Here is a 26,886-nt window from a genome sequence, read left to right on the forward strand (position 1 = left end):
ATGGGATTTGCTTTCTTTATGGTAGTGCTTGGAATAAGTTTGTGAAGACATATCCATATCAAGATTTTTCTACTTTGTGTTTTACTTGGAAAGAGAAGTATACATTTGGTGTTCAAGTTTACTGTAAGGGTGGTCTAGAGTATTGTAGAATGATGCACGCTAGTGATTCACCTGTTAAAAGTCAGTTAGTTGTTGCAACTGAACATACATTTGATCAAGTGGTACGTAATTTTGTAAATGACTATGTTTATTACTTTTGGAGACACGTGATTTTTATATCAATATACTGTAGGTAAGTTTTGATTATTTGTTTTTGATTATAGGTGCTTTCAACATGCCTGTTGTCTACATTGAACAGAAATGTGGATCATGACTGGCAAGATACCACTGTTGTTTTTGGCAGAAAGTATATTGGGAAAGTAATTGTTTTGTATCGATCTTATGAATTCGATGGTAGGAATGGAAAGATTGCATGTGGTTTTAATGACGTGGGGTGGAGGAATTTCTGTTCAAAGAATAATATTCGTCCAGGTAATGTGTTAAAGTTTAGCCAAAATTTGGACTTAACATTCCAGGTAGAAGTGTTTCGATCTGATGGAAGTCTTATACAGGATGATGTTGTAGGTAATAGAATTGTTTTCATAAAATTAAAAAGTCAATTACTGACAGGTAATTTGTTAATCAGGTTGACGTATTTATTTGTTTCTAGTGTAGTGTTTAATAATGATATTCAGTGCCCATCTTCTTCAGACGATGAAGCGAAACCTGAAACAAAGTACCACAAATGTAGATATGTTCATATTGCACACTCATCTCATGCCTCATACTGTTTTCGGAGAATTCTTCATCATAGTGTTGCAAAGAATGAATTGGTAAAAAAAATATGTTTTCTTCATGTATATAAATAAATATAACCAAGTTATCATACTTAGCCTCATACAATGGAGAAGTGATCATACTACCTAAGTTATATTTTGGTGTTAGGTATTAACATTGATTATCTTTTTTTGTAGGTGATGTCAAGGGCCTTTGTTCAAAAGCATAAGCTATTTCAATACGAGTCTGGTGTTCTTCACTTTGCTGAAAGTTTCTTCCCATTTCATTTGGCGCCAACCTTAAAAGGTAAGAAGACAGGAGATGTTAGTGACATGGTTATGATCATGGATTGGAATTACTTCATGAGTATGACAGGAGTCGAAAAAGATGGCATGATCAGGTTCCAATTCAATCCAGATGACAATGTGGAAGGTAAAACTCTACACTTAGATGTTTGTTAAGTCTCAAGTATGTTTGGACTATGTGTGGTTATGGTTGGACAAGCAGTATTAAGTATCCTTAGAAATATGAACGAATCGGAAGTATGATTGATGATTTTGTTTAGGTTTTGCATCAGCATACTTTATATAAAATATGTTATGTATGTACAATGTAGTATGAATCACATGTGTAAATATTTAAGTTTGTTGACATAATTATGTATAAGCCCTAATGTTTTTTGGAGATGGAGTTATCATTAGGCAAATGGGCCGTAAAACTAATTCTAAAAATGGGCTACGTATTTTGGGCTAAAAAAGAAGTTGATTACCTGCAATAATAACATGACAACCCATGCAAAGCATAACACATGCTAATCAACAAATCTATCATCGCAAATGCAGATAAGCAACACATTAATCATTTAAATGTAATGAAAATTTAACAAACATCAATCAATAATCACGACAAAAACAATGTTCATTTTCATAACCCGAATATAACATTACATGTCCGTTCATATAGCAAATAAGAAGTTAAAAACATTCAAAACATATTACCACTCATAACCCCATAACTCCTCCTCATTTATCCCCTCCGATGCATATCCTCCATCCCCTTCACGGTCTTCTCCTTCCTTCAAATCATCGATCCTTACCCCCAAATCATGTTCAAATTGGACTAAATACTCGCAACGCTTCTTCTCTTACTTCTTTCGTATTGTTATAAAAGAGGACGGAGTTATTTGCTCAAGCAATTCGATGTCAGTGGACTCCAAAATTTTGTTGGCAGGGAACCATCTATGTTTACCATCCGCCCAAAAAATTTTCAAATGGCCTGTTTCCATATGTGGAGTTGACATCCACATCCAACCTATAACCTTCTTTGCTAAATCATCCAATGTTACGACCTCTGGATCAAATCTACCCCTCAGAACCTCGATAAACCTCCCTTAGCAAATCTTCATCCTGTTGCAACACCTTCTTCATCTTCTCAATCGTCATCTTTCGCATGTCCCTCCTCTTGAACAAATAAGTACGATCATTTGGAGACACAGTCCAACCATACAATTTTGACATATTTTACCCAAAAAGTTGAAAGTTAATTCAAATGTTTTTAAGACTAATCAAGTTTAAAAGTAATTTTGTTGATGAATTGAACCCAATGTATCGGTTTATATAGTATTTCTAACAAGTCTTTCTCTATTCCCATCATTAATATAACTGCCACATACATCTTAATTCCGATTTATTGTGTTTCTTCTGATATGTATATTTCTGTTCATATTTATACGTTTACTAATTTCTGTTCACATACATCCTTAATCACTTTTTATGAAACATACACGCTTATATATTATCAATTTAATTTACCCTATTCTAGAAAAAAATAATTTGTTTTATGTTTTGTTACATTTAGTTCATTATAACTGCATACATATTATCAATTTAATTACTTGGGTTAAAAAAACAAAGATAAATAATATGTTGGGCTAAATAAGAGTAGAATAGTAATAGATTAGGCCATCAAAATGGGCTACCTACGTTGGGGTAAAAAACCAGAAATGTACAAAATAGTTTTGGGTGGGTCATCTTAAGGTTCATAATTCCGAACATTTGGATATGAGGTTCCAATTTTAATTCAATGGTAACTTGACTTAAGGTGAAAAGTTGGAGTTACTTTAAAACTTCGAGGTAGTTTAAAATTCAAAAACATCTGGATTTATTAGTACAATTTCTGCAAGAAGCCTACTAATGATCCTAATCAAATCATAAAGGTTATTTCAAAACGTTTGGTTATGTGAGTTTCCAAGATAAAATTTAAAAAGTCAATAACTCGAATCACTAAATTTGGGATAAAACTTCAATGCAGTTATATTTTAATTTTTTGCCCTCGCATCAGGGTTCATAATTCGGAACATTCGGATTTGAAGTTTAAAATTTTTTGAGGTATTTCATAATTAGGGTTCCCTTTTTAGGTATTTCAAAGAGACCACTACACCTTTTTTTTAGTTAAATTTGTAAAGCAGCAAAACCGAGCCTAATTTGAATAATAATACAACAACTGAACCAAATCCTATTGAAAGCCATAACCAAACGAAATAATAGAAGATCAGTAATAATACCATTACATTTGTAAACTTATACATGTACATACCATTTACAAGTAGTACTTTTAAATAAAGTTAATAAGCAACAAACTTGAATAATACATGCCCATCAAGAACGTGCAAGATTAGTAACAAATTAAGTTGATGATTGTTGTACAAGAAGGTACAAAATGTTGACATTATTTTTTAGAAGGTTGCTGGTTTGTCTCCATCCATTTTCTCCATACCATCTCATTGACCTTAGACTCTTCCCTTTGATAGTATACTTGGAGCTTATCATCGATGCCATCAATAAGTAAATCGGCAGGAATTGGAATGTCTACTTCGCCATCATTTGCCTCGCCAAGAAGACCATCTCGAAGGACAGACCATTCTTCAAAGACATCACTTTGATTCTGTAAGTGGATTATGTAGACAATTTAAAACAATGCAAAGTCTAATATTCAAGTAAGTGAACAATGAATAACCAAAGTCTATCATTAAACATACATTTTATTCTTTATTTTGGAGAAAGGAACCTACGTTAATACATACAACACAAACTCCATTATCTCGGCAATATGTAATTGTTGCTGTTGATGATGTGCAGATCACAAAACTATCAATTTGAATGTATTACTGTAAACAAAAAACTATAAAGAAAGATATTATTCACAAATCTTTCATTAAACAGACATATTATTTTGTATTGGAGAAAGGAACATACGTTAAAACCTACAACACAAAGTCCATTCTCTCGGAAATATGTAATTGTTGTTGTTGATGATGTAAAGATCAGAAATCTATCAATTTGAATGTATTACTATAAACTAAAATCTAAAAAGAAGATGTTATTCAAGAATGTATCAACAGAGACCATCGATTCTTCAATTCTTTTGAAAATTAAAAAACAATTATACCCAAAGTATTAAAATTACCTTTTGATATCATCTGCATCTACTTATCTGTAAAACAAAAAACCAAAATCCAAAAAATCAAGAAATAGGTATGAAAAAAAGTTAAAGCTTGAGCATCACAAATTGTTTTTTCTATATACAGATTCATCATCAAGAAACAATAGATCAAAGAAAATTGAATTCCATAAAACATACCTACGAAATAAATAGAAAAGGAGAAAGAAAGTAATCTTTTTTTTCTATATACAGATTCATGATCAACAAACAATAGATCAAAGAAAATCAAAATGCATAAAAAATACCTACGAAATAAATAGAACTAATCTGGAATCCTGTTTCAATTTTATGTTAAAAATAATCTGGAATCCTGAAAAAAAAACAAATTTTATGTTAAATTTTTATTAATGTAAACGAATAATGAAATAAGTAGAGAAGGAGAAAGAAAATACATATATAGAAGAAAATGAAAGAAAGAAAAAGCAGATAGAGGTAGATATGTAAGCTTTGGTTGTATTTAAATATAAATATGAGTGTAAAGCTTCTAAGAGAAGCTAAATAATTTTAAATTAAAAAGGCTACAACAAATCTTACAAAGGAAGATTAAGACTTTCAACAATTGAAATAATTTTCAAACATTTTTTCTAGGCTAAAAATGATGTCATAAATAGAAGACTCTTTCCTAGTTGGATAACCTAAATGGTTGACACATACCCTTTGCATAAGTCATCAACTAATCTCCTTTAATAGTATTGTAAGATTATTACGTTCAGATTTATCGAACAAATAAACATACAAATTTTTGTTTTACACTTTTCTTCTCAACAAACCTACTAATTAAGGAGTCATGATCATTTACAAACACTCGATCATTTAATCCTTACTGTTCACAAGTTGTTGAGTAAGCTAACAAGTTTGGTGTTTTCGGTTTCATCATATGTCAAAGACCGTATACCCGTATTATTTTTATTGATTTGGAATTAAATCAGTTTCAGTGTGATGGTTGGAAGAAAAAAGAAATGGATATATTGTGGTAATTTTATTTTTCAATGTGATAGCATGTTAATTAGGATCAAAGATGTTCTAAAGTTAGAATAAAACTTGATATAACGTCAACATATAATCCAACCATTGGGTTCCATTTATCATCTTGCGTGACAATTAGTCATCTTCTGTTTACTAATTTTATATGAATTTTACGCAAGAAAAAAGGACGACTAACACTAATCCATGTTTTACTTTCATAATTGGCGGATTAGATTATATTACCACAGAATCCGATTCTTTGACTTAATCTCTTTCATAATTTAAGTTTTAAAAATTGATTACTTTGTTCAAAATTTTCGAATAATAATTTAAAAAGCTCATGTTGATGTATGTAGTTACTGTACTTCCAATTCGTTCATATGGCCACTTAGTAATTTTTAATCTTTAATCTATACTTTACCTTTAGCAAGTGTGGATTTAGCAAGTTTGTACACCCAAATTAAAGAGAATCTTTAAGACCATATATTGGATGAGATTCATAAACTAAGGTCGCGTTTGGTTCACAGAATTTGATGGAATTGGAATTGAATTTCATTCCTTAGTGCGTTTGGTTTCACAAAGAAGAGGGAATCTCATTCCATAGGAATGTAAACATTCCATCATTTGATGGAATCTCCATTCCTTGGGGATGGAGGAAGGAATTTCATTCCTTCCATCACCTGAATTTTCAAAAAATTAAAAACATTCCGTCAAATTCCATTCCTTCAAATTCCAATTTCCTTGAAAGATTCTATTCCTTCCCACAACATTCTATGAACCAAACGCACCCTAATTTTTAACAATTAAATGAGTTTGAGGGTGTCATAGAAATCTAAGGTCGCGTTTGGTTGTTCAAAGAAAATGGAATCTCATTCCATAATAATGTAAACATTCCATCATTTGATGGAATCTCCAATCCTTGGGGATAGAGGAAGGAATTTTGATTTCTTACATCACTTGAATTTTCAAAAAATCAAAAACATTTCGTCAAATTCTATTCCTTCAAATTCCAATTCCTTTGAAAGATTCCATTACCTCTAAAAACATTTTGCGAACTAAACGCGCAATTATCTCTCGAATAGTAATAGTTTCCAATTTGTTAAGTTTTAATCGAAATTCACTTAAAAGAAAAAAAAACACAAATTAAAGAATCAAATTATCAGTATCAATGATGTTTAATAAGACAAAGTTTGAAAAGCTGACTTTGACTTTACCATGAACACTATCAAATTAATTGTCGAGACAAATTACACCATTGTCTATCGATCATACGTTTTCAACCCCAAAATGCTTTTATCTTTCAATTGAGCCGGACACTTTTACGGCAGCATTCTACATCATTGATGTTATTATTATAGCTTTTATTCCTTTTAAATTTTAATTCTTTTGTCATGATTTAATTAGTTAAGACCAACTTTTCAGATTTATATATAGGTAGAAGTCGTGTTATTTTATAATTAATGTTATATTTGTTACGTATTAATATTGACATTTTATTTTATAAAATGATGTACTTGGTACAAATTGGCAAGGAAGAAAAGTGAAAATCACTAAGAAACATGTTGGCCCTATAATCTCGATCCAATAAGGTACTTTATATACCTTCCTTATCCCTTAACAATATAGTACAAGTAATATCGACCGGAAGGGAGAGGATAGACGATCAGTAACTGAAATGAAAGTTGGAGTAAGACACTCAGTTAGAGAGCTAGATGAAGAAGTAGGAAGAGATATTCTAAAGGCAGAAAGGTAAGAGATAGAAGGCTGCTAGATGAAATCAACACATAGATCGGTCGAATAGTTTTGGTTTGACACCCAATGATCATATCATTATTAATGGGGAGATCACGAGTTTAAGTTGCATATGAAACAATAAATTATATATATATATATATATATATGGTTACTATTACAAAGAGAAAAAAAATAAGATTATCTTTTGATTTAAACCATTGAAAATAAACTCACAAATTAATCTCTACCATTTAAATTGAAAGTCAACTATGTTATCTAACTATGGTAAATCTTTTATGATATTTAATGTAACTATTTTTATACATCACATTAATAAACTTGCTTTTTAGAGTTTAACAAATATTGTAAGTGATGAAGCTGTGCATTTCGTGTAAGTTGCTTATGGACATTTACATATATACAGTAATATATACCAACTTTTGTTAATAATTCTTCTTTACGTTAACTTAGTTAATGATACATAGATGGAGGTAGCAAAAGCTTATGACAAAAACGTTGTAGCATCTAGATGCTTTAATAAATACAAAACATTTTAATTAAGATAGATATTGTACAGGATTCCATTAGTATTTATGATGTTTTTTAGTGTAGATAGAAAACATAAACTTTAAAACTTTAACTAAGTTTTAGGGTATGTTTGGTATAAAACTTTCAAGTTAGGGTTGTGTCTAGGAGCTTCGAGATGTAGTTAGGAGCTGAAACTTTTATTTCAACCTTTTTACACAAAACTTTTATTTTAAAAACCCTTTTTCGGGTTCTTTAGGAGCTTTTTTCGGGTTGAGACTTTTGATCTCAAATGAATATCCAAACAGCACTATCATTTTAACAGTGAAAGCTTGGGGCTTTTAAAGCTTTCTATACAAGATAAATTTATATTTTTCCAACTTTATGTCATATGTTTATATCAAAACAAACATATTAGTTCGGTACTATATGCGGTAACTGGGGTAATGGTGACCAGCTTTGTCAATCATCTATTTTAAACTTGATTAAAATTTAATGGTGGAATGTTTAAAAAAAAAGGTTAGATTGAATAATTATGTATAAATAATATAAATATTAAAGCTATAAGGTAGATACTTAATATGGTATATTGGTACTTATTATTTAAAACTAAGACCAATCATATACTTTGCAGTAAGCCTATTTCGGATTTGCATACGGTTGACGGATTGAAACTTTATTACCCCAACTTAACCTTATAAATTTTTTAAGACAGTAACTTCAACTCGAACCTGAGTCAGTTCTACTGAAACGATCTAATTAATATGTTGATTTCAGGTGGGTTGGTAAGTTGATTTCAGGTCACATGTGTTAGTAAAGATATGTAGGCAAGTTAAATGAGTTGGCGGTTTAATCCCGTGTCATGTGTGTTGGTGGGTTGACACTTGAGGGGTTGATTCTAAGTCAAATTGGTTGTGGGATAAAATGAGTTTGTTGGCAGGTTGACTTATCAACCCCAAAAGTCAACCTGATCCAAACCAAAAAAAATCAAGTTGGCGGGTTACCAGGTCAAGATTTCACCACCCTAACCCAATCTTTCAAGTCGGTTTCAAGTCAAAATTGAGGTAAGATCAAGCATTGAAAATTTTAATATATATCAAACTGATTAAATTCGTGTAACTCTCGAAGGAGGATCTGGTTAGGACAATTAAATTTAAATCTCTTTGTAGATTTCACAATGTCATCTTATACCAATGACTATTTTAATGTAAGATTATTTTGTTTAAGTTTATGAGATAAAGTTAATCATGTTTTGTATGCTTATCAATATATTTTATTGTTTTTATCTCGGTTAACGACCGGGTATAGATCTAATTAAATGGGGTTTTACATATAAGGTTAGGAGTTTATTTTACTCTCATTTATGGTGGATTTCCTCTTTTGCTGTTGGAAGTGATATCACTCGTGACACGATTATACTTTAGTAATATGTTAAGCAGGTCAAATTAGTTGTTAAAAAAACACATACGTCAAGGTTTGCTCATAATAATGTTTTGATTCAACACATTAGAACAAAGTATTTTACCCGTCACAAACGCATTTTTATAGTACAACTACGTAATTAACTACGGAGTATGATGAAACGATAAACTTTTTATGACTTTTAAACAGAAAGTAATTAACACCAGGGGCGAAAAGTGAAATTATCTGTAAATAAAGATAAGATTTGTTTTTTTATCAGTATTAGTGGAGCGGCAGACATCAAAATTATGGGTAATCATACTTTTGCACTCAACTTAGCAAGGTGATAAGAAATCATATTCTCTCTCTTTCTCTGAATAAATAAAATTGATCGATAAATTAAATGGACACCTATTTCGTCTAGAATACATTTAAAAGTTAAGTTAATTCAAAGGTGTATATGTTATAGAGGGTATGACCCTGTTTTGTTAAATTTTTTTATTTATTTAATAAACAAAAATAATTGTGAGTCACTTAATTTTTCCTTAATACAAACAAACATTATCTATACATTAATAAGTTAAAAAAAAAAAAAAAGAACGGACCCTATGTTATAGAAACATTCTTATGAATTTATCTAACCTCTATTTAATTGATAGATTATTGTTCAATGAATCATCATATCGAAAGGCATGTTAATGAAAGAAATAACAAATGACATGCAATGCGCATATTGAAACGATGAAGTAGTATCTCGTTTTTATAATGTTAAAAAAAAAAAAGCATCTCGTTTTTATGCTAAAATTGGAAAGTTAAGCAGTCGAATAGCTTGCTTAATTAACCTTTTGCGAAAATAGGTGGGTTGGTAACTAGAAAGCATGTTTGATCTTATTACTTTTGGGAGATCTCGAAATGACTATTGGCCCTTACGTCTCTCCAAACCTCTTTTTGGAGTCCTTGCTTTTGAAAGTGAACCCGAACTCTTTCAACGTATCGGATATTTTCTGGTGTTTGAATGCAAACAAATTCTTAAAAGATGCACTAGATGGTTGTAACAACGTCACAATTATACACAAATTAGACATTGAATGAATGCTGTATGTATAAACAAATATTGTACGATCAGTTGAGATGAATGGAGTGATTTCTTTAAATATATATATATATATATATTTCATATTTGTATTTACTATTGGCCACTACTTCTCGATTGTAAAGATTGGTAGAATTGAAGAGATAATTAACCTTTTTAAAAAAAGGGTTTTGCTAAACGAAGCCCTAAGGACTTTCGTTAAGGTGCATTAATTAGTTGTACAGTTACATAAAAATCAGGGGTAGGCTTTTGATATGAAAATGTACAACATTTTTATGCATGTTAACTAAAGCCCTAAAAGGGCTTCATTTAGGATTTTCCTTTAAAAAAATTTATGGTCATACATATTTCATATTCTACTCGTAATATACGTTCACAGTGGCGGCCCTGAGAATTTTAACACCCTGGCCGAACAAAGAAAATTATGTCCTAACTCTCAAATATATAAATAACTTTTTTTATAAACGATAATTAGCATTATAATAGAAAATTATATATGCATAATAAGATCATAATTTTAGAATTACATACTATAATAGTTACTTATTTACCCGATGATCCATGAAGCTCTCCTAGCATTCTTTATATCAGATGGGTTAATTAGTTCTTCACAATTCTCTATGTTTTTGTTGTCAATAACTATCATAGTCAATCCATTAAGTTTTTCTTGAGACATTATTGATCGAAAATAAGATTTCAATAACTTTTAACACATCTTTTAACATATTATACATATAAATTTCAAAAATTTATGCCCCGACCGAGAAGCGGGTTTACACACCCTCTAGACCTCCCATGTACGTACATTTAAGTGCTAACCATTAATAGAGTAGTGATTTGTACATCATCAAATTCAAGCATACATCATCAAACATGTACTCGTATTAAAATGTTACTCCCTCCATCCCATATTAAATGTCTTAGTTTGACTTTTTTAATCTTTTTCTTTCAACTTTGACCGAAAATATTTTTGTTAGTGTTATATAATACTTCATATAACATATATGAATTGATTGAGTTTTAAATGTATTTTTCACTAATATAACTTTCATCAACTAATATATACCAAAAATAAAGTTATTTATGATCAAAGTCAGAAATAAAAAACTTGATCAGTGAAAATAGGACAATTAAAATAAGACGGATGGAGTATATATACAGTATAATAATAATAATGTGAAACATATTGAATTCTAAATATTACAATTAAAAAATATTAATGGTGTATAGATCATATCAGCTTAAAAAATTGATACGATAGTGATTGTAAGTCCATATATAACTCATTTTTCCACCACTCTATTATACGAGTATCGGAGTATTTACTAGTCAGAAAGTCAACTGAAATTTGCAACATGCTCTAATCCAATTATTTATATATAAATATGAACCACCAATAACCCTCCTAATTAAACTCCATCCCAACGATCCCTACTCATCAACTAGCTTCTTGCCTTTTTCTATTCTGATCATGGGCACCATTGTTGATGACCCGAAACCATACCCTTCAGCCACAACGAACATCGAAGAAGATGAACTCTCACCCATCGAAGAAGTCCGTCTCACGGTGACCAACACCGACGACCCAAGCCTGCCAGTATGGACCTTCAGGATGTGGTTCTTGGGCTTAATCTCATGTGCCCTTCTTTCATTTTTCAACCAATTCTTTTCTTACCGTACCGAGCCACTAGTTATCACCCAAATCACAGTACAAGTGGCCACACTACCTATTGGCCACTTCATGGCTGCAATTCTCCCGAAGACCAAGTTCCGGGTCCCTGGGTTTGGTTCAAAAACATTTTCTTTGAACCCGGGCCCGTTTAACATGAAGGAACATGTCCTTATTTCAATATTTGCTAATGCTGGAAGTGCTTTTGGAAATGGATCAGCTTATGCTGTTGGCATTGTTACCATTATCAAAGCTTTTTATCATAGAAATATTTCTTTTTTGGCCGGTTGGTTGCTAATTATCACTACACAGGTAAATCTATATATATAGTTATGTACTAATAATATCAACACATATCCATTTTAGTATGGTACATTTTTTTTCTTTCCATTTCAATATGGGTCATTTTTCTATAAAAAATAATTGTGATATCATGATCATTTAGTTCAAACATAAATACATATATATATGTGTACTATTTTTATGACATCTGCCTATATACAAAAATATACTTTGAGCTTAACTTGAAAATGATAGTCGTGTGGATGTGTAATCTTGATTATGGATCGATCGGCAGGTGTTAGGATACGGATGGGCCGGGTTGTTGAGGAAATATGTCGTCGAGCCGGCGCACATGTGGTGGCCGGGGACTCTTGTTCAAGTCTCCCTTTTCCGGTAACTAGCCTTTTAATTAATTTCCATGCTTTTAAATATTGATCGGCTTCTAAGATTTTGCTAAGCATTTTAAAATAATGCAAAAATTGTATTTTTATTTTATGTAGATTAATTAGAATTCCATCAACTCCATAAGAAATACTGAAATAGTGTCGATCCCTTTCCTTTGTGGAAATTAATTATTGCTTCAGCATTCAGTCCAACACCTTTGACTAATACTAGATGCAGAATTCAAACAAGAATAAATGCATTTATTTACTAGAAAATGACCCCCAAAGACTTGGGAAAGTTGATAAATTAGAGAACATTAGATATACGGAAATGATAAATTTTTGAAAACAATAGCCTAAAAATCATTTTAACTATATATAATTAGATTGAGACATGTGATAAAATCAGATGGTGAGATTAAGAAAGAGAATTAATGAATAACACTTATCATATTTTAAAGTTTTTAAAAGGATTTTTAGGTTAATCTTTAAAAAATTTAATCATTTTTAATTCCTTTCATATAGGATATACTCGTGAATAGGTGGCAAAATGTATGGGTCGGATTGGATTGGTGTCCGGGTCAAAACGAGTGCGGGTCAAAACGGATAATTTTGGAAACGGGTCAAAATGGACCCGGGTCAAAACGGGTCATTTTTAAAATGAGCTTAAATTTGTATTTTTTAATACTCATTATCGTTTATAATTTTTAGTTTTTCGTAACATAATAATATATCTTAAATTTAAATGAAGTTATGTATATAATTATAATTTACATCGTTACCAGACTATTAGTTATCTCTCATATTGGTAAAAGAGAATTGTTTCTAGAATTTTTTTTCTTATGTGGCAAGCTCATGTCCATTCCTACAAGTGCTTTTACAAAATTATGACATCATATTTGTTATTTCTTTTTTTACTTTCTATAAATTTATTTAACCTTAAACATTATATATTTATAATTAATTTAAGAAAGATATATCTCATTAACCAGAGTATTAAATAGAGTATTGAATATATTATATTGTTTCCTAAGTTTAACGGAAAAAAAATATAACCATATACAACTAATATATATCAATAAGTCACATAAATTATCGTAAATTTAGTATTTAATTTACAGTGTTTAATCATTATTGCTTGATTCATTATTATTCATACTAAAATTCTATAAAATATTTTTTTAAAAAAAACTTTAGTTATTTTTAAATAAACATTATTTATAAAACTTTTATTAATAATTCCGAGTTGAACTCGAGTTAATTAGCTAGTATAAACAATATATGGGCACCGTCATTTATACATTATTACTTTACTGTTATTATTATATATTATTAATGTGAGTATTATTTTTAGTTCATATGTAATATAAAACAGTCGTATAAAACTAGATGACGATGTAATTGAAATACCATGTGGTGGAGGGTCTCACATGGGCAGTTGAATCTCAAATTGGAGAAATATTGCCGCTTGACAATGTTGTACAAAATGTATTTATAGTTGTACACTAGCTAGTCTAATTTAGTTTTCTTCTTTATGAGGGTAAAATATGTCAGACCATAACATCCAAATTCATTCCAGTTTCCGCCCAAACTAACCCGGTTAGAAACGGAGGCATTGTTTTTTCAATCCATTAGGACCCGCTTGAAACTTACCTATAGTCCAATTAGATCCATTCAATTTTTCAAACTGCCCAAATTGATCCAAATTTATGTATTTGGGTTGAATTTGCCGGCTCTTTATAACTCGTCCAATATATATGATCCAATGATAGAAGATATTTTGAGGGACTCAAATTAAAAATACCAATTCAAATTTTATTAGGTAAATATCTTAGACACCGCATGTATAATAATACAAAATTATATCAGTATCCTTTTACGTAAATTAAATTGTTTATATCCGTATTAGTGGAACTTCATGATACTTATTTATAATAACTATCAACTCTCTTACTTTTACAAAATATAAAAAAAAGTTAAATACAAAAGTACTAAAGTACCTCTATATGGAAAAAGTTATTAAAGATTATCAATATTGCTCATAATTAATAAATTAATTTATACTTTAAATCTTTATCGTGCTAATTTACACTCCAAGTCCTAATCTTTTAAAATATTTTCACTATCACCATTACATCAACTTACACGGTTACATCACTCGATACCAATTGTCGATATCATTACCACCCCTCACCGACATCACTAAACCGTCGTGCCGTCACAACTGCCGTATTGCACAGATATCGTGTTAGTTTTCCTAATGAAAATAGATAAAGTATATGTTTTTCCTTAATTAAAGTCTTATGATTTGAAACATGTGAATCAAAGACATACGTACAGCTGTTTTTAACGACTTTAATTATATGATATTCCACAAGTCAACTAAGACTGTCGAAATCGTTAACCACGCAAGTCATTGATGATGGCCATCCGTTGTCTAGTTGACTTTTAAGGATCACACTCTATCTCTCATGCATATCTTACTTAGGATTTTGTTTTCTTTATATATATATTAAACAACTAGTTTTTTATTTCTCCGGGCATACGTAACATCTACACATGTGAAAAAAGTTATATAAGATGAAATTTTCGTGGCAAAAGTTAATAGGTGAAAAGTTATGTGGTCAAAGGTAAAAAAAAAAAAAGGAAACTTAAGTGACTGAAGTTGAAAATTTTGAATTTATGTGGTAAAAAATTAAGAATATGAAACTTTGTTGACAAAAAGAAAAATTCCAAAAGGTATTTGGTGAAAAGTAAGAAAAATGAAGCTTTCGTGAAAAAGGTTACAAAATTGAAAGTTATGTGGTGAAAAAGGTTACAAAAAGGTTACAAAACACAATGTTATATGGTAAAAAGTAATAAAATAAAACTTTGGTGACTGAACTTCAAATACTTAAAGTTATGTGGTAGAAAGTTAAGAAAATAAAAGTTCATTGACAAAAGTTAAAAATCCAAGAATTATGTAGTAAAAATGGTTGACACAAGTTATGTAAAAAAAAAGTTACGTGGTAAAAAGTAAGAGAACTCAACTTTCCTGGCAAAAGTTAAAAAAATAAAAGTATAAAAACGAAATAAAACAAAACTTTTGTGTAAAGTAGAAGAATTAAAAAAGACAAAAGTTTAAAAAGTAAATAACATAAAAATTTCGTGCAAGAAGTAAAAGAAATAAAAGTTATGTGACAAAAAGTAAAAGTTTATAAGTTTCTGTGATAATAAGTAAAATGAATGAAGGTTCGTGGCAAAAATTAAAAAAACGAAAGTTTAAAAACTAAATAAAACAAAATATGTGCCAAAAGTAAAAGAAATTAAATTTATGTGACAAAAAGTAAAAAGCTAAAAGTTTCCGTGATAAAAAGTAAAGAAAATGAAACTTTCGTGACAAAAGTTAGAAAAACATATGTTTAAAAGCTAAATAAAACCAAACCTTCGTGTTAAAAGTAAAAGAAATTAAAGTTGAGTGACAAAAGTTAATAGGTTAAAGTTATGTGGTACAATAAGAAACCTAAAAATCTAAATAATCTAAGTGTGTATTAAAAATAGAAGATGTGAAAGTTTGAGGTAAAAATGTAAAACAATAGAAGTAGTAGTTTTGTGGCAAAAGTAGAAACATTAGAAGTTTAGTGGTGAAAATAAAAATATTAAAAATTTTACTGTAGCTTTTTGCTACTTTAAATGTTATATATAAATAATGATTATATGTGATTCTAAAAACAATTTTTTTATTAAAAATAAATTATGAACAAAACTAGACGGATGTCCGCAATGGGCGGTAATGGTGGTAGCGACAAAAATGTGGCAACAGCAGCAGTGGTAACGGCGATGTGTGACGGTGATGGTGGTGGTGGTGTGGTGGCGAATGTAACGTAATTGATGTAAGAATGGTTAATATGGTTCTTTAAATGTTTGAGAATCTATGTTGTAAGTTATCTCATTAATGGTATTATTAGGTGATGATATTTAAATTAGTGAGTAAACAAAAGGGTAATATAATTATTTCAAAATCTTAATTACTTGATTTGCTTTGTAGAGTAGTATGGATATAGAAGTATAGATATAGATACAATTTAGAAGTATATATTTGTTATATAAAAGATCTATATAAAGAACTACAAATATTTTTAAAGTCATAATTTTTTATAAAAAAACAAATTATAAAACCAAAAATATTTTAAAGTAAATTAATGAAAGTTATAGATATATTAATTACTATTGAATAAAAATCCTCATATGACTATTGAATAAAAATCAAATAGAGATATTATAAAAAAATCAAATAAATAGAACAACTTCTGTAATTGTACCTAGTTTGTTGCTCCGGGAAGATACCAAACCTACAACTTCCGGGCGGTTGGCAAGTTAATAATAAATACACCTTGTATAAAGGTTTTCATTTCCTTGAATAACTAACTTTAGAGCTGTTATGAAAGTGAAGATACACTAAAAGAGACGATGAAACTTTCAACAATTTCATTTTAAGCTAATGTTTTATGAACCCATTAAAGAAAATATAATCCGGATGGAAGTAAATGTTAGAAAATTGTCGCGTCAAAAAACACAAGTCCAATGTTGGATGAAGAAACTACTTTATTATATAGGCCTTACGATCTACCATGGCTATCATCGGACTATTGTTTTAAAAAAAATACTGTAGTCGTTTGAGGTTTTTATCACCTTATAATACATTTGGGTGATTTTCCACAACTTTGACCCATTTTCATTATCGATAACTCTTTAATTTAGCTATATGGCTCACTGGTTATAAAAGGCAACCTGCATTGACCCATTTCAGTCAAAAAAGCCATATTTAGCCAACACAAAGCCAGATGAGGCTGAATCATAACTTTCCAAGGTGAGGGAAATGACAAATAAAAGTATGTACCTGTAACCCCACTCCTTGACATACCACAAAACCAGTTTCACAAATGATGCACTTAGCCCAATTGCGGTCGCATAAAAGATACTTAACCTAGGAAAACCATATCACATATCAGAATACTAAGCATAACAGAGTATATTTGGCAATTTTGCCTATAATGTCAGATATAAAATGTAAAGTTAAATAACATGCATGGAATCAGCAACAAAAACATTGGAGACAACATCCTCATCGATGTACCTAATAAGATCTCCTTTCATTCGGTAGCACATCTTCGAAATCGAGAAACACAATTTTAGTTAATATCCGCTTATAGAATATACGGGCGCGAAGATCTAAAGATGAATACTTCATATATAGAAGCTTTAATCTCCATGAGAAGCACTTTTCTCAAGCCGACAAGTTAAATCTACAACAAAAACATTTGTTGTTGGGACCCTAATTAAAGACCATACCCATGAGTTTTCCGTGTGGTAACACCTTCCCTACAGCCCGAGGAGTAACATGAACGATAAATCCCCCCGCAATCAAGATTCAGCATATTAGAAGTGTGAAGACCCTAGCTTGTACCTTGTCAGAATGGGTCAATTGATATAAACATATGTTAATCCTAGACAGCCAATTAAGTAAAAAATATTATTCCGTCTCTTATTGATATTGACTACATTAATTGTGCTCCATTCAGGCTGCAAAGAGGTTGTCACATTACTTTTTGACATGGTTATTCTCTTTTACTACTATTATGTGTAGACACTGCAAGAACATCATTGGCCATAACCGTCGGCATATCTTTGTGTCTTCGTTGCAAGTACTATATTAATTGGTTGGGCAAAGGGTAATTAAACGACTACTTGTCTTTTAAAAGCCCAAAAATGTATACTTTTGCTAAACTTTGTACATTTATACTCACTACCATACACTTTATAGTAGTGCTATTTACTAAATTCGCCCGCATCCATTCCCTTGAGGGAATGACCTATATTTATAGAAGATGGAATGCTTCAATACTAAATACGTATTTAAGTAGCAAGTTTTATATATATATAAACTATAGACACCTATATTTTACTCATTAAAGATATCCCTTGAACTTAAAGCTGTAGAAATTACCTTACCCAACATCATTTGATGATTCAATGATTCCTTCTATTGAAAATGTTATGACATGGATAACATGCCCAAATAATGAATTCAACAAATAATAAATCAATGTGAAGACTTTCATATTCAGAAGGCCCATTATATATAATTTCATATATAGAGATAGGAGAGCTTGATTAAGAACATATGTGCTTACATCGCTATCCGCTTCTGGGAGACTTCTAAATCACTGGGAGATGAAAGGTGAAACTTGTGTATTGTGAACACTAAATCAAAAAAGTAGACAGTTGAAATACATACAATAAAGATATGAAACCAATTAAAAAAAAAAAAAAAACCTCGTGCTGCACATGTTACGTTCTTTCTTGTAATTTGCGGGTTATAGGCTGGTCTAGGCAGGTTTAGGCCCACGATCACCCCTAGTTGTGTGGTCCAACTCCAAGCAAATTCTACGATAACAAAGACGATGATTTATAATAACTAAAAGACCAATAATTAACCAATTACTACCATGTACGTGTCTGAAAAACACGCGTAAATAGTTTCGATTAAACCATCCGTAGACAAAAGAAAATACTTAAAATTGTCACATTCATGCATTAGTAAGGTCAACATAGTCAAACGCCGTCAAATAATAACTATAAGATAGTTGCTTGTGTACCATGATCGAGGAGGTTTTGATCACCATCAAATATGTTGGACCATATCAACTTACCATATGTATAAGTAACTTATTTGTAAGAACGTATTGTTATACTATCTTCAGATGTTGATGGCAACAAGAACCTTATATCAAAATCTATATTCACATATAGTTAATTAATAGCAGCTATAATATCAAAATCAACCATGGACAAAAAAAATAAAATAAAAGAAGAAAATAATATCTAGAAACAGAATTGTTGAACCTCTAAACTCTCATGCTTGATGCCTAGCTTCATATGTATAACAACAATCCTGACTTCAAAAACAAAACCCACACAAATCTGATTCTAACAATAGATACAAACATACAAATTGAGATTCAACTAATATAAATATACACGGTGATGAACCAGGTTGACAATTCATATTTCTGTGAGCAACCTTTAATGAAAACGCAATAAGCAATAAAGAAACAAAAGATAGCCATACGAAAAGCACCCGGTTTAATTGAAAATTTGAATAAACCCATCTAATTTAAAACCTAGAAATCCTAATGTGTTTCTTCTATAAACCGTAATTGATGGCAAAGAAAAGGGGAGTTTATTTATTTCCTAAATTAAGCAGATTGATTATATTAGGACTTTAAGAATCATACGACAGCTTTGATTTCCCTATTGCATTAGACAAGTTGCGACATTTTATCACTTTATCAATCATGAAACTCCAAAAATAAACAAAACACAAAGTTGTTCCACTGGCCAAGAACCTGACATACTAATCTGGAGATCGCGGGTTGGATTGCACCATCGGACTTTTTATTTTTAATTAAAAGATGATTAATGGCTTATATATACTTAAGTGGACACTCCACATTAGCTGACTTACGTGACTGATGACTTGGCACTTGCGACGCCATCTAGGAAAACGCTGACGTGACATGTAAGTTAATGTAAATGTGATAGTGGAGATATTTTAGAAGATAATGACCTAAAGTGTAATTAACAAGATAAATGCTTAAAGTATAAATTAATTAATTAAAGACAAATTTAGTAATATCTAATAACCATTTCCATAGGAGTGTCTATTAAGGGCAATTTTATACTTTCACAAAGAGACGGAGCCAGAACTTTTTGTATGAGGGGTCAATTTTAAAGTTGTTTGTCCTACTTATAAGAATCGTATTTAATAATGTTAAAAAATTAAGCCCTTGCTGGAGAGTAGAAAAAGGACCATAAAAAAAACTACAAGTTTTTTATAATATATATAGACCACACGGAAAAAGTCTTATTAAATGAAAACGTAAAACATAATGCATGAAACCTGAAAAATATATCTTTTCATGAATAACTAGCTTATATATATATATATATATATATCTATCTTACATAACTATTATGATTATTATAATTAGTTTTTTGTGATAAATAAATAGAATAATTTGAAAGAAAATATATTTTCACAAACAATTACACTATTAGTGTATTACACATGTACATATCCAAACAAAGAAAACTTTTTCTTTAAACTTTCTTCATTTTTTCTATTAAAAATCAAAACAACTCAAGTTTTTTTATTATCCCAATGGAAAAAATCTATCTCAAAATTAATATTTCAATAACCAATGACTTCAAAAAAATATGCTTATGACAACGAAGATAATATTTGTATGTATACTTATTTATTTTCCCTTAATTTTTTAAAAACATTACAAATATACTATTTAAATTTTAAAAATTTACATGGTACCAAAATTGGAGTGGAAATGAATCCGTCCTGCTTTCACATCATGTAGCTATTGTGCAATACTTTCCAAAGATGGGGTAGAATAATTATTATAAAAAATAATAGAAAATTGGACCGTACGAATTTAAATTTTACTCAATATATAGTAGTTATATGGTATAAGCTATCGTAAAAGCTACCTAAGTGCTGGATTAGTTATCCCTTATCTACCAATATTTTAGGATAGTTTATGAAAGGTTGTGAAAAATATTATAAGATCTAGCTTTTAGTGTTATTGTTACCGGTATGGTTTGATGTTATGTGGTTACTGGTTGATAAGTGATTGATGATGTAGCCATTTCAAAAAAAAAAAAAAAAAACTAATGATGTGACATCCTTTTTTTGATGTGGTGGTTTGATTGTTAATGATGCTCTTAGAGGGGAGGGAGTGGTTGCGGTAAAGGGCTTCCCCGATAGCGGCCCCGTGCAGGCACACCGCCGCCGGTGGTTTGCCGAGGGAGAGAGAAAGTGAAAATCGGGGTTGTTCACCGATGGGGGGAAAAAGGAGAGGAAGAGAGAGAGGAGAGATAGGAGCGTGTAATTGGTTGAGTGAGGACCCACAATGATCAAAATCTTCTTCTTTTTTTTTTGTTATTTTTTTCTAAGTTGATTGATTTTCACTTTGAAGAAGAGAAGCAGCGTATGTATGAAGAAGATGAAAAGGAATTTTTAGATTTGTTTTTATTTTTTAATATTTTTACTTATTGTTAATTGCATTTCAGTCCCTGCAGTTTATATATAAAAATGTTTTTACTTATTACTAATTGCAATTCAGTCCCTGTAGTTAAAGTATTTATGTTTTTACTTTTTTTTTTAATTGTATTTATATATAAAGATGTTTAGATCTATATAATTTTAAAAAAAGTACAGTATTAAAAATAAATGAAAAGAAATGATGAGCTGGAGATTGGGGGAAGATGGGGAAAGTGCCGCCAGTGATTTGGGAAAGATGGGGAAAGATTGGGAAAAATTGAGGTGTAAAGTTAATTGGTTAGTGTTGGGGGATGATGGGTAACCACTCCCTCCCCCCTTATATGTATAAAAAGAAAAAAAATAAAATAAAAAATAATATAGTATATTTCATCATTGGAGTTACTTAAAACTCCTATACCATAGTAACATATAGCTAGGGGATGTTTTGATGTATATAGTCCATGTATACACCAAAAGGCTTTTGGTCATGATCACATTCTTTGTATGTTTTGCAGGGCGTTGCATGAAAAAGACAATCAACGTATGACACGTGCAAAGTTCTTCCTAATCGCGCTAATTTGTAGCTTCTCGTGGTACCTAATCCCTGGATACCTCTTTTCGACGCTCTCAAGCATTTCATGGGTTTGTTGGGCATTCTCGGGTTCAGTGAAGGCACAACAACTTGGGTCAGGCATGAGAGGTCTTGGGCTTGGAGCCATAACACTAGATTGGTCTGTTGTAGCGTCGTTTTTGTTTAGCCCGCTAATCAGCCCGTTCTTTGCCATTGTCAATGTGTTTTTGGGATATGCGTTGATAATCTATGTTGTTATGCCATTGTCGTATTGGGGTGTGGACTTGTACGGTGCTCATAGATTTCCTATCTTTTCGTCACACTTGTTTACGGCTGAGGGTCAAAAATATAACATATCAGCGATTGTTAATGACAAGTTTCAGATAGATATGGTGAAGTATGAAGAACAAGGAAGGATTCATTTAAGCACATTCTTCGCTCTCACATATGGTTTTGGATTTGCAGCAATTGCATCCACTCTGACCCATGTGGGTTTCTTCTATGGAAGGTAAGAATGAGACATTCCGGTAATGTTCAAAGTGCGCGGGTTTGGGTAATGTGTCAATATGGGTAACTTACTTTTAGCTTAAGTTTCTGTTTATAGGATTTGAGCAATCAAGTTTAAAGAAACCCAAATTGACCCATTCATAAGTAAATGGGTCTAAGTATTTAAATCCTTCGCCAGTTTATGAATGCTGAAGAACAAACTTAACAACCAAAGCTAAAGTCTGACTGAGCTAAGCTTATAACTTGCTTGAGTGTCTTTTTAGGTCTACCGTCTTTGGGTGTTCAATTTTCATAATAGTTGATTGATCTTTGTGAAATGTAAATAAGTTTATAAAATTATATTAATCACTATGGTTGGAAATCATAAAATGCAGGGAAATCTATGATAGATTTCGAGCTTCATACAAGGAGAAAGAGGATATACACACAAGACTCATGAAGAGATACATAGATATACCGAACTGGTGGTTCCATTTGTTACTACTAGTGACACTCGTAGTCTCTCTAATACTTTGCACTGTCTTAAATGATCAAGTTCAGATGCCATGGTGGGGACTTATCTTTGCATCTGTAATTGCCTTCGTCTTTACCCTCCCAATAAGCATCATCACTGCCACGACAAATCAGGTAATTAGGCATACTTCTGAACATATGCGAAAAAGTCTACACTTGAATAGTTTAGTACCTTTATTAAAATTTTGAAATAATCTTGTTTAATGTCAACATACAGACACCCGGGCTGAACATAATAACGGAATACATTATGGGTGTTATATTGCCAGGAAGACCGATAGCCAATGTATGCTTTAAGGTCTATGGTTATATGAGTATGACACAAGCCATATCCTTCCTAAGTGATTTTAAGCTTGGACATTATATGAAGATTCCTCCCAGATCAATGTTTTTGGTTCAGGTTTGTCATATTATAGTTAAACTGTTTGATGTTACAGATAATTGAAGGTAAAAGTGTTGAACCAAATTTTGTATAAATCAGTTTATAGGAACAATTCTGGCGGGAACTATTAACCTTGTTGTGGCGGTATGGTTGTTAGACTCGGTTGAAAACATTTGCCAAGATGATCTCCTTCCACCAGATAGTCCATGGACATGTCCAGGCGATCGAGTCTTTTTTGATGCATCAGTCATATGGGGTTTGGTAGGACCTAAACGTATATTTGGGAGTCTTGGAAACTATAGTTCCATGAATTGGTTCTTCCTTGGAGGTGCATTAGGACCCATCATAATATGGCTTTTCTACAAGGCGTTTCCTAAACAAACGTGGCTTCCACTAGTAAACCTTCCAGTTATCTTAGGAGCAACGGGTGCCATGCCACCAGCAACAGCAGTAAACTACAATTCGTGGATTATAGTAGGGACAATATTCAACTTTTTTGTTTTCAGGTACCGAAAACAGTGGTGGCAGAGATATAATTACATACTTTCTGCTGCATTGGATGCTGGTGTGGCCTTCATGGCGGTATTGCTTTATTTCTGCGTTGAAGGGACAGGAGTGACTTGGTGGGGTACCGACGGGGAACATTGTCAATTGGCGACTTGCCCAACAGCTCAAGGCATCAATGTTGATGGTTGTCCGGTTAACTAACAAACACTTGTACATCTGGATACTAGCTACCCACTTTTAGAAACGTAATTATTTGCTGTAATACTATATGTCCATATGTAGAACACTAGATGCTCACACCAAGATATGAGAGCTGCATACAATTCAGAAGGCTAAGCATGGTGAAACTATAATTAAGTGTAAAGATCTATATATAAATGTTCTTATACGTGATTGTTGTGAAACTGTAGACTTATTAATACATCTCAAAGAAGTGCAATTCAAAGATATGTTTTTTAATCAAATCTTATGAATTAAAGGTTTTTGTATAGATTCCTAGAATAATGTTACCTTAATTCAATAATATTCAACTCTTATGGTGGGGGAGGTAAAAAAAAAAATTAAAAAGTGTACGGTGGCAGAAACCCCTTGATCATATCTACGTACGGTGTCTGAAACCCCTTGATCTTGTGTATCACTTTGATACCTACTCTTTGCTACCCTGCAAAGCAACTCATTGACCTTGGAAGGTATTTACCAGAAAACGTTAGTATAGGATTTTCAGACTCAACTGGTGATTTTTTTGAGATTCACACTCTTCATTCTTAGGGAGTTTCTGTATTACGGATTGATGAAAAGATCACCAACCCAATTGGTTAATCGATTGGTGCAAATGCTTCAGCACCCAGGCCATCAGAGACTGAGATGGTTTCAGCTCCTGAAGGTAGTATTGGGTATCGGTTTATGTCTAACAACATGTGTTTTTATGAGTGGGTTTTTCATGTTCGGTTTCTTGAAGAAACCAAGGATCATAAACCGGTGTAAAGATGATGGGAGCACTCCTAGTGGTACAGAAGAATTTGAGATTAGGCCAAAAAAGTTCTCATAAAAGGCACTAGCCCTTGCAATAAAGAATTTTTCTGCAGGAGAGAAGATAGGACAGGGAGGGTTTGGCAGTGTTTATAAAGGCTCTTATAAGAAATTAATTCCTATGTGGCTGTCAAAAAAGTCTCCAGTGGATCCAAATAGGGAATAAAGGAGTATGCAGCCGAATTGAAGACCATTAGCCGACTAAGACACAGGAACTTGGTGCAGCTCATTAGTTGGTGTCATAAAGAACTCCTACTCGTTTACGAGTTCATGTCTTATGGAAGCTTGGATTCCCACCTCTTTAAAGAAGGTTCCTTGTTGATTTGGCCAGTGAGGTATAATATTGCTCGATGATTGGCCTCAGCGTTGCTCGACACCAAATCGAGTAACATTATGCTTGACACCAAGTTTAATGCTAAGCTTGGGGATTTTGGTTTAGCTAGGCTTGTTGACCATTCAAAAGGGTCCCAGACAAAAATATTGGTTATATGGCTCTTGAATGTTTTCTGACTGGCAAGGTGGTAAGAAACCACTTGACCCCATGGCTAAAGATGGTCATATCATTAGTTAATAACCTGTTTGTGTGCTTATTAATTAGGTGCTAGATACACATGGGCCAAAGTTATTCAAGTGTATTTAAATATACACATGGACTCAAATTAGAGAAATGGAATCTTCTCCAATAAATAACTCATTTTCCATAACTCTTGTTATACTACGTATACACAAGTCAGAAAGTCAACTAAAATATGCTACATGCAAATCATCCAATCAAATAATTTAAATATGAACCACCAATAAACCTCCTAATTAAACTCCATCCCAACGATCCCTACTCATCGAACTTAAAAAAACACACCTTAAAAAAAAGCACAAATCAAAAAAATAATATTGTCCCAAATAATCTGTTGTGAATAAAAACTAATAATTAAAAAGATAACTTACAAAAACAAAAGATTACTTATTTAAATAAAAGATATTGCGGGTCGGGTCGGATCACGGGTCTCTGCATCACATACAGATATAGATATGAAATTATAGATATAAATAGAAACCAACCTTGGGGTAAGTATTATCATCTCTTTCACTATCGTTTATGGGCCTAATCGGTTGGTAAACCTGGATGAATCCAACAATATTGATAAGAAAATTTTGTTTATGGAAAATGTAATAACCAAACACGAAGCCGCGAAGCCTGGTAGTGTAGGATAAGAAATTGCTAAATAAATAGAGGTGACAGAAATGAAGCAACCTTCAAATAATTCAAAAAATGGGTGTACCGAAGAAATATCATATAAGATAAGGAAAACTAACCTTATGCCGTTGTGGCGTACCATTAGTGGCGTTGTAGATTAAGGGTTGAAAGAGACGAGTGCTAAAATTAATACATACGTACAAATTTATTATCTTCTCTAAGGTGTGCTTTAAGTGATTGAGTTTTTTCTTATGAAGCTTAATTAGGTTTATAATTCATTATCTGGATGGTCATTATGGGACAGTGAGGTGAAATTGTTTTCCGAGAAAATGGAAGGACTCGAACAGTTAATACAATTAAAGTCTTACACTCAATGACGGTTTGCAAATTTTCAAAAAACCCATCGAACTTATTATGGCATGTGATCCCATTCAACGGAAAAAAATTAACGATATCAACAACAGGATGGAACATGCAACAAATTAATTTGCTTACTTTGGATCTATTCCGCAAAAATTATTGAGTAGGGATGTAAACCATCAGAATGGACAAACCACATGGACGTATTGTGCAATTACAAAGTTGTTTGTTGGCGACAGATTGCAAAAATGCCCTCACGTGCAGCCCACGTGTGTCGACTTAACGGCCAAATAATAACGTCATTAGCCACAGGGACGTAACTTGCAAAGAATGTGACAAGTTTGTACGGATTTGT

The 26,886-nt window shown here is 31.6% G+C and overlaps 1 protein-coding gene and 1 long non-coding RNA gene across 2 annotated transcripts; one reads left to right on the top strand and one right to left on the bottom strand.

The window, feature by feature from the left end:
- Positions 1 to 11,418: 11,418 nt before the first annotated feature.
- LOC122590745 (oligopeptide transporter 4-like) lies at positions 11,419 to 24,387 on the top strand. The gene is made up of 6 exons (XM_043762921.1): positions 11,419 to 12,017; positions 12,283 to 12,380; positions 21,983 to 22,546; positions 22,920 to 23,172; positions 23,276 to 23,458; positions 23,540 to 24,387. Exons 1-6 carry the CDS (start codon positions 11,508 to 11,510, stop codon positions 24,146 to 24,148), a joined length of 2,217 nt encoding a protein of 738 aa, XP_043618856.1. The 5' UTR covers positions 11,419 to 11,507; the 3' UTR covers positions 24,149 to 24,387.
- LOC122590746 lies at positions 23,072 to 26,387 on the bottom strand. Its single transcript, XR_006322592.1, has 3 exons — positions 26,291 to 26,387; positions 26,036 to 26,095; positions 23,072 to 23,155 (listed from the first exon to the last, which is right to left on the bottom strand). It is a non-coding gene; the product is annotated as an uncharacterized LOC122590746 (long non-coding RNA).
- Positions 26,388 to 26,886: the final 499 nt, after the last annotated feature.

This window comes from Erigeron canadensis, chromosome 3, assembly GCF_010389155.1.
Source record: "Erigeron canadensis isolate Cc75 chromosome 3, C_canadensis_v1, whole genome shotgun sequence".
Lineage (NCBI taxonomy): Eukaryota > Viridiplantae > Streptophyta > Magnoliopsida > Asterales > Asteraceae > Erigeron > Erigeron canadensis.

What these genes read in the sequence shown, in the direction of transcription:
- LOC122590745 (XM_043762921.1), top strand. Translation starts at nt 11,508, where the DNA reads ATGGGCACCATTGTTGATGACCCGAAACCATACCCTTCAGCCACAACG. An exon ending in GTGGGTTTCTTCTATGGAAG is followed by an intron (nt 22,547 to 22,919) that starts GTAAGAATGAGA and finishes CATAAAATGCAG; the next exon opens with GGAAATCTATGATAGATTTC. An exon ending in TCACTGCCACGACAAATCAG is followed by an intron (nt 23,173 to 23,275) that starts GTAATTAGGCAT and finishes GTCAACATACAG; the next exon opens with ACACCCGGGCTGAACATAAT.